General features: G+C 41.0%; 1 protein-coding gene across 12 annotated transcripts in view; it reads right to left on the reverse strand.

The window, feature by feature from the left end:
* Positions 1 to 18,696, reverse strand: part of ST7 (suppression of tumorigenicity 7) — a 259,056-nt gene that overhangs the window by 114,446 nt on the left and 125,914 nt on the right. For all 12 annotated transcript variants that reach the window (XR_010842130.1, XR_010842131.1, XM_067042292.1 and 9 more), the window contains exon 2: positions 8,348 to 8,430. Coding sequence is in view for 10 of the 12 variants with exons in the window: in XM_067042292.1 (XP_066898393.1) it covers positions 8,348 to 8,430 (83 nt within the window). In the remaining 2 variants the exon portion in view is untranslated. The remainder of the gene's footprint in view (positions 1 to 8,347; positions 8,431 to 18,696) is intronic.

The raw sequence follows: 18,696 nt of genomic DNA on the forward strand, positions 1-18,696 counted from the left end.
TTCATTTACACAGCACTAAATGCTCCATTCCAGGCATGGGCTGTGCTCCAGGTCCACAGAACACAGATATAGGCCCTGCTACTAACAGTGCATGCCACAGACCCACAATGCCTCTCACAAGTTGCTCCCATTCACCCTCCCCAAAAAAAAACCCCTCTGGGACTCTTTCAGATTTCTCAGTTTCTCTAGCAGAATCAGAGAATGTCAGCACTAAAAGGGACCCTAAAGGACCATGAACAGTTTCATTTAGAGATGAGGAATGAGGGCTACATGTCAAGGTGTGGTGACCTGACCAGAGTCACATACCTAATTAAGTAGCTATTTAGCCTGAAGCCCCAGCTCTTGAGCCACTAATCTTACTAGGGCCCTAAAACAAGACATCTTTTTATAACTCTCTTGTTCATTTAAACAGACAAATGTAGCCTATCGCTTCCCTTTTAAAATCTTCACTTTCAAATGCCCTCCAACTCCACTGTCTCTTTTTGCTTTCTTAGCTATCAAAACTAATCCAGAAGTAGCCTATCAAATGGGACTGGATAATATATCCTAAGGTATAAATGATTCATATTAATGGGGTATTTGCATTATAACAGGAGACAGACCTTCCACCCAGTATTTCTAATGCAAAAATAACAGAACTCAGTAAAGATTGGGTTATTCATGCAGCTGCTTGGGAGGCAAAGGAGGGTCTTCTCAAGCCTGTCCTACCAGAGCAGTAGATGGCTTCTTTCCTAACACAGTCCTTTATACTGGTGTCCACAATGCCCTGGGGCTGATACTCTAATATGAATTAAATAAACAACTACTAAAAAGAAGTAGGAAAGGACCTGAAGCCTTCTTAAACTTCAAACCAAATCTTCTAATCTGGGGTCTTAGCATAATAATCTGTCCCATATCCTGAAACATGACAGGATTTGGGACAGAACCTCACAGTATTTTTAAAGAGCTGCACAGATCCAAATGGGCAGATGGTGTTATTTAACACGCACATATTTGGTGTCACTTTGAATTATTCTCCCTAGTGCATAACCTGCAAAGCTCTCATAAACAAATTTAGATTTTAAAACTAGCCCTTAGACATGCTAGTAGCTTAATGGAGTTGCCACAGTGGAACAAAACAGTTTTTAATCTGACATCCATAAAATTAAAACATAAATTTACACATTTCATAGTCTTTAAAAGTGTAATCTCGGGCTTCCCTGGTGGCGCAGTGGTTGAGAGTCCGCCTACCAATGCAGGGGACACGGGTTCGTGCCCCGGTCCGGGAAGATCCCACATGCCGCGGAGCGGCGGGGCCCGTGAGCCATGGCCACTGAGCCTGCGCGTCCGGAGCCTGTGCTCTGCAACGGGAGAGGCCACAACAGTGAGAGGCCCGCGTACCGGAAAAAAAAAAAAAAAAAAAAAAAGTGTAATCTCTTTACCCCAAGAATTATACAGATCAAGTAAGATGAGAACTAAAAAGCATCAATTAGGTTTGTCATTCAGGAAGTCAACAATGACCCTACCATCTAGCTGAAAGGTAAAGGCCCTAAAATATTTCATAATAGCTGAGTTGTATGTCTTGGTTGGTACTCTTGATTCTCTGGGGCTCAGTTACCTAATGTGTAAAATAAGGTCACTCAGTTAATGTTGGATGTATGGATGGATGGATGGAAGGATGAATGGTTTGAAGACTGAATAAATAGATGGCTAAAAGGTTGAACGGATGGATGATAAGGGCTGGCCTGGTGATTTAATGGGATATTGTTTAAATTAACAGCAGGACCAATGAAAGGTTTTGTGTACATTTTGTTTGTTATAAAAAAAGAGAGACCTATACATATTTGTGGAAGAGGAAAGAATCTTGTAGAAAGAGAGAAACCGAAGTGCAAAAGCGTACAAATGACCGAGAGGCATGACACCAAGAGCCCAGGAAGAACATTTACCCTGACTTAAAAAGGTACCTTACCATTTCTTACTCTAAGGATGAAAGGGAAGCAGGAATGAACAAAAGAATACATTCTATTTTGGAAAATAGGGTGTGACATGAGCTGTTTTACAGGTAAGAAGGCAACAAATGGATAAAATGTAGGTGACACTGATCTCAGTGGAGATGCAGGTAAGGGTTATTGTCTGAGAATAAGGGAAGCAGGGATGCAGTTGGGAATGTGAGGGTCAAAGAAATGGTTTGGATCTATACCTTGCAGGACAGAAGGGCCATATGCTATACTCAGGACCCAGATCATATTTAAAACAAAGACTCATTTGTCAAGAACCCAGTTATCTAGGCCTCTAACCCTCTCCATTACCATATGACAGAAGCAGAGGGGATGGTCAAGGAGCAATGGAGCTGTGGGCTGGGAGTGGAGATCCAGGGTTGCAGCTGGCCTAAGGGTGTAAATTTATCTCATCTTCACCTGCAGGGAAGGAACAAAAATCTGGCAAAGGGTTAACAAACAAGGCGCTTCCATCTCTCTTGCAGACCTAAAAGCTGAATCTTTCCTAAAGATGCCTAGATTCTTCCTATCCAACAAGACCTCCCCTTCTTGAATTGCATGTTCTATATATAAAACACTTCTCTCCCCTGTATCCTATAACATACTCAAAAATGCTTCACGATTTCCACATAGCAGCACCATTGTAATTTCCACATAGCAGCACCACTGTAATTCCACAATGTAATTCCATTAAACCCATGGGAAGCACCAAGATGTCACAGCCTGAAATTGGCTATGTGTTTCCCAAGGATTAAAGTAGATGATGATATCACAGGATAGATACAGCAATGGTGGAGACTGAAGAGGAAATATGAAACTCTGGCAGTCTACTCCCAAACAGACTGCCAAATTGACACCTGCTCTAAGTCTTGAAATATATCTAGTGGTAAACAGTTTTTTGACAAGAGGGGATCTTCTAGGCTTGAAGATAAACAAAGGCAATTGGCATGGATTATAATGATATCCATAACATTTTTAGTTTCCTGTTAGAATTTGCAAGTATACCCTTTCCTCCATACCACTGACCCTTTCAAAATCCCTCCCAATTCCTCATGACAGAACTAACTTGCTCCCTCCCTCCCTCTTCCTTCCTTCCTTCCTTTTTTCTCTTTCTTCTTTCTTTCTTTCTTTCCTTTTTCTTTCTTTCTTTCTTTCCTTCCTTCTTTCCTTTCTTTTCCTTTCTTTCTTTCTTTCTCTCCCCCACCCTTCTCTCTCTCCCCCTCCCACCCCTTTCTTTCCTCCTGGCTCCTGCCTGTTTTGATAAGGAATACCGAAGAGCTACAGAGTGGGTCTTGGCCTCCTGCAGCCCTGGGCCCAGCCAATCACCCCTCAGTCATCTGTTCCCCTAACCAGTTCAGCGGGGCTGTGTAAACAACTGCTCTTCATGTCCTTCCTCCCCCTTTCCTGGCCACCTATTGCCAAGGCTTTAAGAAAAGAGAGGAGACAGAGGAGTGAGGTTCTCTTCAAGGTCAACAGCCAGTGATCCATCCCCTCCTCAGTGTCTGCGTGTTCACAGGATGAGATTTTCCACTGTAGCATTAATGACTATGGCCTGGACGGGAGGACCACGCTCCTGGGGTGAAGTCATGGGGACCACTGACAAGTGGGAAATGCCAGCCTGCTCCATGGCGCCCAATCTCTGTCAGCTCCTCCTGGGTGGCAGCTTTCCTCTAGGTCCTTGCCCTAGAGATTCTGCTTCAGCTGGTCTGGGGTGGTACTCAGAAATCCATCACTTTAAACAAGCTCCCCAGATAATTCTGATACAGTCAGTTAATTCATTCACTCACTGGATCTGTGTGCATTCAACAAATATTTCTTAAGAGTCTACCCAAACATTATACAGTTGAACACAAAAACACAGATACGTTCCCAGCCTTTGTGACGTTTCCATCACAGAGAGGATAAGACCATAAATGTCACCAATGAAATTATAAATTGTGTTAAGTGATGGTCCATGTTCTAGACTGACCAAATCTGACCTAATCCATGGCTGATTGGAAAAAGAAAAAATGTTCCCTCCAGAGACATTTGCAGTCTCCCTCCCTCCCCCTTTCCTTTCTCTTTTTTTCTTTCTCTTTTCCTTCTCTCCTCTCTGCATTCTTATCTACCTGACCCATTTCTATGGGTCTGTTCAAAGGAATAAATTAACCACTAGACAATGCTGCTACCCATCTTCCTAGTCAACATGTTTATGAGAGGCAGAATGATGCTGGGACAAAGCAGTGGAAATTTAAATTTGAGCCTTCCCTATACCTTACCTAGCAAGGTGACCTAGGCAAGTCATAAGCTTTCTGGGTGCCTGTTCCTTAGGTCTTTGCTGGCTTAAACTGGATGGCTTCTGAGGGTTCCTTCCTCCAGCCCTGCAACTGCATGATTTTTCAGGTCAAGTGGAGGTCAAGTTCTTCAGATGAATGAAAAAGAGCTGAAAGGAGCCATAACAATCTTCTAGTCCCACTCCCTTACTTTTGAACAGGAGGGGATAGACGGCATGGTCAGACAGACCCAAATTCAAATCTCACCATCTGTCTGCTATATATCCTTGGGCAATTTATTTAAATTTTGTGTCTGTTTATACTCAGAGCATAAAGGCATTGGTTATATCAACCACTTAGAATTTCAATGAAATCAGAATTAGAATTCACTTAGAATTAAATGAAATAATACATTCAAAATGCTCAAAACAGTACCTGGCATAGACTGGAAAACACAATAAAAGGGCCTTTCATTACAATTGATTCCTATCTAACTGTCATCTTTTCTACTGCTTTTCTGAAAACAATTGTTTTATGCCTAATCCCTGAATTAATTCTTTTATTTACTATTTTAATTTTCTTTTTTATTTTTTTGTAAAATTTATTTATTTTATTTTTGGCTGCATTGGGTCTCTGTTGCTGTGATTGGGCTTCCTCTAGTTGCGGCGAGCGGGGGCTACTCTTCCTTGTGGTGCACGGTCTTCTCATTGCGGTGGCTCCTCTTGTTGCAGAGCGTGGGCTCTAGGCGTGCGGGCTTCAGTAGTTGTGGCACGCGGCTTCTAGAGCGCAGGCTCAGTAGTTGTGGTGTATGGGCTTAGTTGCTCTGCGGCATGTGGGATCTTCCCAGACCGGGGCTCGAACCCGTGTTCCCTGCATTGGCAGGCAGATTCTTAACCACTGCGCCACCAGGGAAGCCCTAATTTTCTATTTTTATTCTTGATTCTCATTTTTAAAAATATTGCTTTGGCTGCCTTTTCCCATATCTCTGTATTTAACATGCATGTGTAACACGTAGGTGTAGGAGCATGTCTATACACATGTTAATGGGGACACAAGGATCTATGTATAAATGTCAATACAGCAGCATTTTCTCCATTCCACCAACATTTTGAGAAAGTTAAGAGGAGCATTTTCTCCACATATCCACCTTACCATTCTCAAGAGCAAAAACAAAACTCAGAAATTTTTTCCACAGAAATAAACATTGCCCACAGAGGCTACATCAAGCAGACTGGGCATGTCCTTCCTACAGCAGATAAAAGACTAAATTGGTGGGTTTGGACTGTGACAACAGGTGCAGTTCCTGTGGCTAGAACTGGGCTGAGATGAGAAAGCTTGTGCCAAGTGGCCAGAGGGGACAGCTTGAAGTTAAGCAAGGGAAGGAGGTGCCTGGAGGGGATATGGGTCCAGGAACCATAAGGGAAGAATGACAAGTAGGTGGCATAACAAACTCATTGCTGGCTTTCAACTTGTGAAAGAACTAGCAGTGATATCTAGTAAAATACACACTTCTGAGTCCGCACTTATTTTTAAACATGTAGTGTAAAAGCAGCATTTGCTAAGCACATTTTATTTCTATGTATGTTTGTTCAGTTAACTGATTTTTCCTTCATAGGGGAAATAGCAGGGGGGGTTCTGTTTGTTTGTGTTTACCTCTCTTCGCCTAAGATATCACATTGCATGATCAGTATTCATTGCCTGGCTCCCTTGACATTGCTCAGGGGAGAGTAGTTAGGTAATTATCTCTCTGGTGCCAGGAAACAAACCACTAAGCAGTTCTATGCACACAGCTATTCTGCAAAGCACCTGACCCTTGACCTCAATGCTGCCTCTCCATGAAATGCACTTGGCAGAAAAGAACAGTGGCTGAAGAGAAAGCTCAGCCCTGGGTGCATTTCAAGGGCTAGCAAAGCTGAGTACCCAAGGGCTGGATACCACCAGTGTCAACAATCTCTAAAGCAGGAGCCTAAAGGTATCAAGAGCTATTCCCACATGGTAGTGACTTTGTCTTCAGTACAGACCAAGAATTTTTTTTAATATATTATTATTTTTTAAATTTTTATTGGAGTATAGTTGATTTAAAGTGTTGTGTTTAAGTGAGAGTGGCATGGACATATATACACTACCAAACGTAAAATAGATAGCTAGTGGGAAGCAGCTGCATAGCACAGGGAGATCAGCTCCGTGGTTTATGACCACCTAGAGGGGTGGGATAGGGAGGGTGGGAGGGAGGGAGATGCAAGAGGGAAGAGATATGGGAACATATATATATGTATAACTGATTCACTTTGTTATAAAGCAGAAACTAAAACACCATTGTAAAGCAATTATACTCCAATAGATGTTAAAAAAATAATAATAAAAATTTTTTAAAAATGAAATAAAATAAAGTGTTGTGTTACTTTCTGCTGTACAGCAAAATGAATCCGTTATACATATACATATATCCACTCTTTTTTATTTTTCTATTTTTAAATTTTTTTAGAGGTGATTTAGTGTTCTTTACACTTTATTTTTATTTTTTTACATCTTTATGGGAGTATAATTGATTTACAGTGTTGTGTTAGTTTCTGCTGTACAACAAAGTGAATCAGCCATATGTATACGTATAGCCCCATATTCCCTCCCTCTTGAGCCTCCCTATCCCACCCCTCTAGGTGGTCACAAAGCACCGAGCTGATCTCCCTGTGCTATGTGGCTGCTTCCCACTAGCTATCTATTTTACATTTGGTAGTGTATATATGACAGACCAAGCATTTTTGAGAAGGCCTTTCAAAATCTTCACACATCAGAGGTTTTCCTTTGTTCAAAGTTTTACATTACTCAGGAGTATCCTCTGCTTCCTAGGAATGCAGCAAGGCAAATATATCATAAAACAACATGGCAGTGATCATCAGGCTTCAGCAGCTGCACTCCACACACAGGGAGAAAGCCTCACAAGCCTGGATCTGCAAAGGTGGTCGTGGTCTAAGGAAACCCCTTTATTTGGAGAAGAAGAGAAGCAAGGAGATGGGACATCACCATTTCTAAGTGAGAAGGGAAAATGACTGTTAGGCTTAGCTCACCCTGCATTCTGGTAATTAATTTATAGCCTAGTGAACCCACACCAAGATACTACTAGAATAAAATCCAGACTTGCCGTTTGTTCAGCAAGCTGGAAAAACAGCTGAGAACTTAACCAGAGAGGCAGTGAAGTGAGTGATAAAAGCACAAGCTCTGATACAAGCCAGCCTGTGTTGAAATCCTGCTCTGCCACTTGCCAGCTATGTGACCTAAGATAGGTTACTTCCTATCCAGCTTACGTATTAGTAAAATGGAAACAGCACTAGCAGTTACCTCACTGTACTGTTTCTTGTCCATGTCTCTATAATAATTAGTAATCACAGCATTATGTATAGAGGAAAAAAAAGCTTTCTAAAACCTCTTTCTCCTTAAAGGTCCTTAATATAAATTTAATTATATTAGAGTGATTCCACTGGTTTAGATGGCCCCCTCTAAGGTCACTTAAATTAAAGAAAACCACTGCAGGTGTTATAACTTATTACACCTATAACTATTTTAGCACATAAGGCAATGGAGCCTTAGGGGTGATTATCATATTGCTTTTTGCCTATTGGGGATTTTTTTTCAAGGAAGCAATAGGGAAATATATGTAAATTTTAAAAGAAAAGGAGATGAAGGGGGAAAAAGCTTAGAACTGCCACATCCATGTCAATATATTTAAAGAAACTGAGCTATAATTTCTACTGATCTTGATTATGCCCAATAATCCATTTTGAAAAGGGTAATGAAAAACATTTTAGTTTAACTGAGTCACACTTACTTTATAGTATCTTAGACTTTAGAATTTGATACAGAATTGTCTTCCTTTATTTTCCATTTTGTTTTTTCCTTCAAAAAAAGCAGTATACAATTGTTTAAAAAAATCTTTTTTCCAATATTTTAAAAACATATAACCTAGATAGCAAAAGGCCTCTATCAGTCCCCTATCCAACATATATACACATGCAGTCACTGTAAGGTGCTGGTATATACTCTTCCAGAATTTTTTCTTGTACATATATAACATATATATTAGTAATCAGCATGTTTTTAAATAGGAGGGATTCCACCACTTACCAAAATAAGCCCTGATATTAGTGAGGAAGTGCCTGTCAGGGCCACGTAGAACTTCGGTGTTAATGTGTTCAAAAACATGCTCACTGAAAAACAAGAGAGAGGGAGAAGAACAGAGAACGCATGAGTATGTCATCAGTAAAACCAGTTCTCATTTTCCTTTCTGGTGAAATCATTTGTTTCTGATGACAAGAATTATTAGAATCATAGCCAAGGGCCACTAAAATGGTTCAGCACTACACAAGCTCGGAATGCTAGATTCAAGTTATATATCCTAAAAGAAAACAACTACATACAAGAAGAAAGAGCAGCTTTTTGTTTCTGCCTCCCAAAACTATTGTTGTGAATGATTTTCATGGATTTACAGCCACTGAGGAGTCAAATCAAAGCTGGTTATTAAACTGTTAGAGAGGAACGGAAGGTACCCTAATATGTTTTGTGGGACCCTCACATCACAGTCTTTGATGAGCCAACAAGCATATTTCAACCTTAGAACAAATGAAAAATAACTATATTAAACAGTTATTAAAGATTCTAACACTATGTTTACCCCTGAAAAAGAAAGGACGAGTCAGCATATAAGTTAGCATATGTCAGTAAAATGTTTTCAGCTAACTTACAAGGTTGTCAGACTGCTCATCAAAATAATTGTATTCAGTGCAGAAAAGATGAAAAATAAGCCACTAAAAATGAATGTGTCAGACACCTTCCTGACCTGCTCCTGATGCTTTGTTCATATCAACTACACAGTTGATCTGGTTGCCCATTGAGTAAGGTCACTTATACATTTTATAAGTATATTTTAAGTCATTATTTATACCTAGAAATTGCACAAAACTTTGACTACTACCAAAACAACAACTGACCTAAAGGGATTTTTGCATGCGTATTCACATTTCTTTACCGAATATGTTTGTGGAAGGGGATCATATCCAGTCCTGTTTTAAAATGAAGAACATTAGAAGTAGGACTTTTATATCATTAGGGGAAAAGGCTTTTGTGTTTGTCAAAGCAAAGTCACCAGCATGAACAAAGATCAGCCCAGAAAGCAAAGTCACCAACATGAACAAAGATCCTATGCTCACTCATTCAACAAATGCTTCTCTCTGTTTATGAATGAGACTGTGGACAAAGAATGGAATCATGATTCAGAGACAGCTCCCACCCTCTAGAAGGCCAAAGATTAGCTGGGAAACAGACAAGTAAACAAGCAATCACCAGACAGTTTTGATAAGTGCATAGAAGGGTCCTGTGCACAGAATTTTATGAAAACACATAAAAGGTATGTAGCTCAGGCTGGGAGTCAGGAAGATGTCTGGGAGAGTAAGCAGGAGTTAACCAGACCAAAGTGGGCAGGAGGAGGAAAGGAGAGCAATGTGAGCGAAGGATGGGGTCTGCTTTGAGGCCCTGAGGAAACAGCACACAGCCTTTCCAGCTGGTTGCACGGGTTGAAGAGGGAAGGAGCTTGGGCTGTGGACCCTTCGCAAACGCACAAATGTGGAAGGATGCACTAACTCCATCCTTCCTGGTTACTGGGCATGCTCTCAGTAAACCTTCTCCCCCCAACACCCACTTTAAATGGATTGGTTTGTCGTGACTCATGGTCTGTCATTCGCAATCACGAATCAGGACTAACACAAAGTGCTCAGTCAATAGTCACACCTGGACCAAGTGAACTCTTTCAGGGAGGTAGAGAAAAGCACAGAAGAAGCAGTCAGCCTAGGGCTGTGAGGCAAGAGGAGGTACAGTTGAGCTGAGGTGGTTATGCTTGGCCATTAAAAAAACAAACCTAAAGCTTGTAATTGACAGTCTGATTCGGAGGTGCCTAAAATTCTCAAAATTCCCCTCCTCATGCTATGAATGATCCCACATTTTCCATTATTTTAAAAAAGTCACCAAAATAGAGTATTCACTTTGTTATTCTATATTTATGAACATTCATATCTGTACCATATACTTTTCAGTAAGTTTCTGGGGACAAACTGAACACAGAATTCAACAAAATCCATTTCTAAAAGAAAGAGGAAAAGATTTGCCTGAATTTGAAGTGCTTTGGTAGCCCTGCTAACTCCCCAGCAACAAAAGCACAAAGCAATAGAGGAAAAAAGATTTTCTACCGAAAATTGCTGATCCACTGGGGACAAAACATTACAGAATGAACTGACAAGTGAAAAAAAAAGAAACTATGTGAGTTTTTTAAAGAGCTAAAAATAAACATTCTATACCTTTAGTTTTACTTAAGATTATATAGCTACCATAGGTAATACAAAAATTAAAACATGCTTCTCTACTATATCCAGTTATAGAAAGCTACCAGAGTTGGGAAAGAGAATGGTGGGCATTAAAAGAAATAGAGACACAAATAAAGAATGAGAAAAATAGAAATATAAAACATTTAGAGAGTGGGAGGTGTTCATTTAATAACTATTAATTTTACAGTCTTACTGGGCATTCTGGCTAACATCATTAAGACATGGCATTTAGCAATTCTGAGCACAAATATCAACAATCAGTCCTTGCCATTTGAATCTATCTATGTGTTTAAAGTTTAAAACAAAGCAATTTCACAAATTAGGGAACTTAATGCTCACTTCAACTCCGTGAGGTCAATATTATTATTCATCTCATTTCACAGGTGGAGGCTGGGCAAAGAGCTGAACACCGGTCATCCAGCCTCCAGAGCTCAGGCTCATGGCATAAAGGGTGCAACATGAGAACGCTGCTGAAAAGCATTAAGGATCAAAATAGCAAAAGGAAAACAGTAGTCTTTCATTAGAAAAGGAGAGGAAGCTCTAAATAAGTGATACTGAAAGATGGATGTTCTTTTAACACTGTACTTATTTTTATCACTGACTGTTAAAGATAAGTCCACTGGGATCTTATCATCAGTGTGTGTAGCCCCAGGGTGGAAGGGCAAGAAGCCACCCTGAAGGGAAGCATCTAGTTAAAGATTCCCCCGTTAAATTAGGAGGGCTGCACATTGCAAACCGGACTGCCTTAAACCTAGGAATATCCGGCCTAGTTTAATCAGGGTCACTAGCAATTATTTTTGAAAATATATGAGGGTCTGATGAAGTACCCAAAAGATCAGAAAACTGTGGGGTGTGTGCGGTTTGAAACATAACGTGGATATTCCTGGGGCTTCCCTGGTGGCGCAGTGGTTGAGAGTCCGCCTGCCGAGGCAGGGGACACGGGTTCGTGCCCCGGTCCGGGAAGATCCCACATGCCGTGGAGCGACTGCGCCCGTGAGCCATGGCCGCTGAGCCTGCGCGTCCAGAGCCTGTGCTCCGCAACGGGAGAGGCCACAACAGTGAGAGGCCCGCGTACCGCAAAAAAAAAAAAAAAAAAAAAAGTGGATATTCCTGACATCTGTAGACATATTGATACTATCTCCACAGGTGCTGGGGCTAAGGAAAAACAAATTCAAAAACAAACAGTAAAGCCTAATCTTGCTTTGGTAAAAATAAATTATACAATGTCCTACATCAACCTGGAAACAAAAATTAAATTAATAAGTCAGAAGGCTTTTCATCAGATCCAGATGGGCACTCTAACAGCTCACTCCTCAAAGAATACTCCTTCAGTTATTTAAGGGCAGTCTTAGGAACTGTGTCATCAGGCGTTCTGAAGATGCTGAACTTTAACTTGGTACAGTCTTCTCATTTAATTAATCAGTAAACAGGAAGAAATTAAGTACAGGTCTAAGAAGAAACTAGGTAGGAGGGGTGGGTTAATGGATTGAAAACTCAATGACCCCTCTGGATCACAGAAGAGAGGAGGGAAGAATATAGTACAACAGGTCAACTGTGGAAAGTGAAGAATCACTCCTGTGAGCAGGGAACTAGAATACCGGAGGGCTTAATGAGGAGTCACTCGGAATGGCCCTGTGAGGCCCTGTCTGTGAGGAGCCAGCCCTGTTTCTGGCCCTCGTGACAGTAAGAGCCTTCTCCCGTATCCTTCAGAGCACAAACAATTCCCAAATTAGACTCCTGGAAAAGACGTTCTGTAAAACAGAGTGAGCACATAACACTTAAGAAGTGTTTGACTCCTTAAGATATATTCCGCCTTATTCAAGCCCTTGAAAGAAGAGGTTGGGCTTCCCTGGTGGCGCAGTGGTTAAGAATCCACCTGCCAGTGCAGGGGACACAGGTTCATGCCCTGGTCCGGGAAGATCCCACATGCTGCGGAACAACTAAGCCTGTGCGCCACAACTACTGAGCCCATGCACCACAACTACTGAAACCCATGCACCTAGATCCGGTGCTCCGCAACAAGAGAAGCCACCGCAATGAGAAGCCCGCACACCACAACAAAGAGTAACCCCCGCTCGCTGCAACTAGAAAAAGCCCGCGTGCAGCAACAAAGACCCAACACAGCCAAAAATAAATACAATAAAAAATAGAAAAAAAAATTTTTTTAAAAAGAAAGAGGTTAAGGCAGCATCAAAGACTTGGAGGTACTGACCAGATAGAGCTGAATATGCAGTGTGATAAAGTCTACAACACCCCAAAATATGGGTCTGCTTTGTCCTGTGTTCCATTGAACACCTTGCTAAAATAGGGCATGTGAAGTAGAAAAAAATAAGAAAGTTATAACAATTAGCAATCACTGAAAAGATTAGGACTAAAGTCCCTAGGAAGAAAGGTTAAAGAAACTACATCTATTTAAGCTGTATGAAAAATAATAATAATAATAAAGGGATTTTGTGTAAAAGCATTATGCCTGGGAAAGAGCAGGGTTAGGAGACTTCATCTCTAAATGTGAAACCAACTGCAGCATGGTGGCCCTGGGAAAGTCCCACACCTTCCCAGAGTGGTTCTGAGGCTCACATGAAACAGGCATTCCCTCAACCCTCACAGTGAGGTGCAATTTATTTTCCCAAGGAGTTGACAACTTCTACCAGAGAAGTACATAATAAGCATCCCAGGGAAAGGAAATGTTTATCTTGTTTAATTTTACTTTTTCTTCATTTCATTTAGCTGATGATCATTTAGGTCAATGGTCCCAACCTGAGTCTCCAGCCTAAGTGAACTTGGAAGTAGACTCTCCCTCATTTGAGCCTGAAGATAAGATTACAGCCTGACAGACACCTTGATTACAACCTAGTGAGACCCAGCTAAACTGTGCCTGTACTCCTGACCCACAGAAGCTGTGAAATAATAAATACGTGCTGTTTTAAGCTGCTATATCCATGATCATTTGTTACACAGCAATATGAAACTGATAGAATCATGTATAATTCATGAAAGTGAAAATCCATGTGGACATCCAATAACTCCAGCTAACTGCAGTGAGCCCAGAAAGGGTGCTAAGATAAGCCAACTCTATCTGCTCAAAGAGCGTATTTCTAAACTGTTCATAAATAAAATACAACTTCAAACTCTGCTGCCATGACAGCATGTTATTCCACATGCTGATCTGTGATTGCCTTTGCAAATCCACTAATATTAAAGTAAAAGCTCAGAGGAAATTGTTTTAAAATACGGAAACTAAGTATCTTCATTTTACCCCAGTAAATGGTCTTTTTAAAAAAAATAGGCACATTTTATATATACAACATTTGCATGTTTCCAAAAAAGTCAGTTTTACATCTGCAAAACTGCATCAGTTCAACAGAAGATTAAAAGCACACCAGGAGCACATTTTCTCATTTGTTGCTTCTGTTTCCCTTCTCCTTGCCCTTTACCCCTGGTCTCCTTGAGCTCTGATAAGGTCTCAAGCTTTATGCATCACAATTCCCTGGATAAATCCTGTGGCATTTATCCTTGAGAGGTAAAAGACATGGAAGTATATTTTTAGACCCGTTCTTACGGCAAGAAACCTTCATAAATCATTCTGTCTACTCTTCCCTCTACCCTTGATGTTGCCTTGGCAACTTTACAGGTATACTGTTTCTGCTTTACTGGGCATCTGGCTCTACTGAGGAGTGGAGCTGAGCACATTCTTTCTTTTCTCAGCTGTGATCTGGGAAACTATAACGAAGCAGTATTCAATCTTCATGGTTCCCTGTCCTTTGCTGGAGGGAGGCCATCTGTCAAGCCATGAAGGACTGCCCAGTCACATACAAACCTCGGTAACCCAAAAGGACAAGTGAAGCAAGATCTCAGATTACCTGTTCCCTTTTATTTACAAGCAACCTGATGATGGGAACTCTACTCAAGAACAGGAGAGAGGCTTGTATAAGTCTTACATTTTTAGCTATTTAAAACATGCTTTAATTTAGGGTTGAAGATTTATGAATCTTTTTGTTTCTCATAAACTGTTTAACATTAGGAAGAAAAAAGACATATTTGCCTCTAATGGGAGAAAATCTTCCCTATACTTATTCTGCAAAGAGACAGAAGCCTTGTGGAGACATGGTCCTCCAGGGTCTAGCCTCCTCTAGCCTACAAGCACTCACTGTGCCTCCATCATCCAGCATCCAGCATCCAGCACCCAGCATAGAGCCTGGTCCACAGGGGTACTCAATGTTTGATGAACACTGCATGCCTGCATAAGGGTAGAGGACTAGGTGAAGAAGTTGTAATAACATTATCCCAGGACTTCTAATTAAAAAAACAAAAACAACTTCCTGTATCTGGAAAAATTGAGTCTTTGATGGCTCTAACCTTGTCTTCTGATCGTGTGTGTGTGTGTGTGTATGTGTGTGTGTGTGTTTCTATCCCCAGAGTACCTGCACAGTGTGAGATGCTTATTAGGTAGATTGAATGACCACTACTCACCAATAAATCAAGAAGGTCCAGACATACTTATAGCATCCTCACACAGCAAGACCTTGGCTATGTAAAACCCTCAGAACTGAACTATTTGAGATAGCTAAGGACTTATCCTATTAAACACCAGACGTTTTCTTTTTAAAACAAGTTAACAAGGAAATCTTTACAAAATGCATTACATACTTGACTGCATTTTTTTTTTTGCGATACGTGGGCCTCTCACTGTTGTGGCCTCTCCCGTTGCGGAGCACAGGCTCCAGACGCGCAGGCTCAGCGGCCATGGCTCACGGGCCCAGCCGCTCCGCGGCATGTGGGATCTTCCCGGACCGGGGCACGAACCCGTGTCTCCTGCATCGGCAGGCGGATTCTCAACCGCTGCGCCACCAGGGAAGCCCAGAGAATTGCAAATTAAAACTACAATGAGGTATTATCTCACACCAGTTAGAATGGGCATCATCAGAAAATCTACAAACAACCAATGCCGGAGAGGGTGTGGAGAAAAGGGAACCCTCTTGCACTGTTGGTGGGAATGTAAGTTGATACAGCCACTATGGAGAACAGTATGGAGGTTCCTTAAAAAACTAAAAATAAAATTACCATATGACCCAGCAATCCTACTACTGGGCATATACCCAGAGAAAAGCATAGTTCCAAAAGACACATGCATCCCAATGTTCGTTGCAGCACTATTTACAATAGCCAGGTCATGGAAGCAACCTAAATGCCCATCGACATGCGAATGGATAAAGAAGATGTGGTACATATATACAATGGAATTTTACTCAGCCATAAAAAAGGAATGAAATTGGGACATTTGTAGAGACGTGGATGAATCTAGAGACTGTCATACAGAGTGAAGTCAGAAAGAGAAAAACAAATATCGTATATTAACGCATATATGTGGAACATAGAAAAATGGTACAGATGAACCTGTCTGCAGGGCAGAAATTGAGACACAGATGTAGAGAACAAACATATGGACACCAAGGGGGACACGTGGTGGCCGGTGGGGGGGGGGGTTGGTGGTGGTGGTATGAATTGGAAGATTGGGATTGACATATATACACTAATATGTATAAAATGGATAACTAATAAGAGCCTGCTGTATAAAAAAATAAATTCGAAAATTAAAAGATAAAAATAGAGACTGACCTTGAGAAAGGAAAATAGGATGCCCACACAAATAACACAGGACAGAATATGAAACATATCAGAAGAGAGGTACAGATAAAATCTAAAGGAATAAAATATTGCTTCCAGATAGAAGGATCAGAGAAGCTTAATGAATGAGATGTCCTTCCTTATGGGCTTTGAAAGAAGGATAAGCTTTGAGCATGAGGTTGGAGAGGAGAAAAGAGAGTGTATGGACTCCAGACAGATATTACAACACACACAAAGGAATTGGGTTGAAGTACAAGGCAGATGAGAAACAGTGGGAGAGAATGTTGGCTCAAATGCCAGGCTGAGAAAATCAGACCACACCGCAGACAGTGAGAACATACACACCATTCATGAACAGAGATGTGAGCAAGACAGATGTGTCTGGTAGTAATGAAACAGTATGTAAAATGTATAGCTTTAGGAGTTCCTCTAGAGGGGAGCTCCTGTAATACCACTAGGGTGGGCAGTTGCATGTATCAGATGCTGCAAACATAAATTCAATGGGATTGGGCTCTCAACAATGTGACATAAAGAGTAAGATTTTAGAGAATGTTGGCAAAGTGGGGCCAAAGTCAAATGGCAAGTGATTAAAGACAGTTAGTGAGTGGTAAGGGAATTATAGCAGCAAGCACAGGCTACCTCTACAGGAAGTCTGGCAGGAAAGAAAAGAAGAGAGTTTATCATTAAGTGTGACTTAAGTTAAAAGAAAATGTAAATAGCACCTTATGAGTTAGTAAGTGAACTAGGAATAAAACTCAAACCTTTATTCTACTGCAATAAGATTAGCTCGCCCAAGAAATCCAATACTGGTTCATTCTTATACCAAACTTTTAAAGATATATGGTTAATCGTTAGAAATGTGTCTACTTTTTTCCAGATTTTTCTTTTTATATGTCTTAAAGAATAATTAAAACAGAGTGAAGCACTTTAATTGAAATGATTCTGAACCTAACAATTACACTTATGTACATTCCTGTTTTATCACTTGGGATTAAACAACAAAACAAAAATAAATTATCTTCTATTCTGATTTTGGCACTTTCTAATAATTTCCTTGCTCTGTTTTGAAACCCTCTGCTAACTTACAGCTGAAGAGTTTGCTCAAACGAAGACCACAGTTTGGGCCAGAGAAGCAACTACAGGCCAGGGGGTAGTAAAATTCAAATCTGACTTTTAAGTTACGTGTTTCTTTCTATTACATTCCATTATATTAGTTCAATGATTAATCTACTTCTCTTTTGAGTGAAAAGCTGCCCCACAACAGAAGGTCTGCTGGAAGCTATGTTAGGCTATTTCCTTTTGGGTGAGGATGCATAACCCACAGAATTAAGAAGCCACAGGGGAAACCACTAGACAGACCAATGTTTAGTATTCAGCTGCTCCAACTGCCTAGTTATCCAAAATAAGCCCTTGGGTTAATTATTTTCAATTCCAGTAACTACATTTGGCTTTGCATTTGCATCAAATGACTGGTTATTATTCCAGCGGGCATTTAAAATTATCTCCCCAGGTTCAGAGCTGGCAGCAAATTATAAGTAGTAAATCACAAATGAACCCAGCTTTAAGAAATGTGCACAGGTGGCAGTCAATGGAAACTGGAACACTGGTATTTTCAAATACTGTTAAGCCAGTTTTTTAAGAACAAATCTATTAAAAGATGCATCTAAATTCCAGATGCCCTATGTTGTCCCTAATACAAATGCTCCCAATGCCTGTGGATGGCCTTTTTTTCCCTTCCAAATCTATTCTTACTGTCTCAGATAGTTTTCAGACATTGTCAGCCCTCACTGTGAATGACCCATTCATCTATAACGTAAAAAGGCAGAAAGAAAGAAACCTGCATGTTTTAATTAGCAATTGTTTAATGCCTAGTTCCTTAGGACCCAGCAGTTTACCTACAGGTGGATCGGTAGCGGTTAAAACCCAGGATTAATGAGGCCACAGTCCTGGGTCTGAATGAGTCTGTGAACCTCATACCAAGAAATACTGTACCACAAACTCAGAGGGCACCTCGGCCAGCTGTATTATAAATGGGTACTACCAGTGGAAGGCCAACCATCACATTACTATAAAATAGCCACATTTTAAAAGGAAAAAAATGGATTACTTTTCAAGGTTATTTTTCTAAAACATTTTTTTTTTTTTTTTTTTTTTTTTTTTTTTTTTTTTTTTTTTTGTGGTACGCGGGCCTCTCACTGTTGTGGCCCCTCCCATTGCGGAGCGCAGGCTCCGGACGCACAGGCTCAGCGGCCATGGCTCACGGGCCCAGCCGCTCCGCGGCACGTGGGATCTTCCTAGACCGGGGCACGAACCCGTGTCCCCTGCATCGGCAGGCGGACTCTCAACCACTGCGCCACCAGGGAAGCCCTAAAACATTTTTAAAAACAAAAATTTTGGGCTTCCCTAGTGGCGCAGTGGTTGAGAGTCTGCCTGCCGATGCAGGGGACACGGGTTCGTGCCCCAGTCCAGGAAGAA

Source organism: Kogia breviceps, chromosome 9, assembly GCF_026419965.1.
Source record: "Kogia breviceps isolate mKogBre1 chromosome 9, mKogBre1 haplotype 1, whole genome shotgun sequence".
NCBI lineage: Eukaryota > Metazoa > Chordata > Mammalia > Artiodactyla > Physeteridae > Kogia > Kogia breviceps.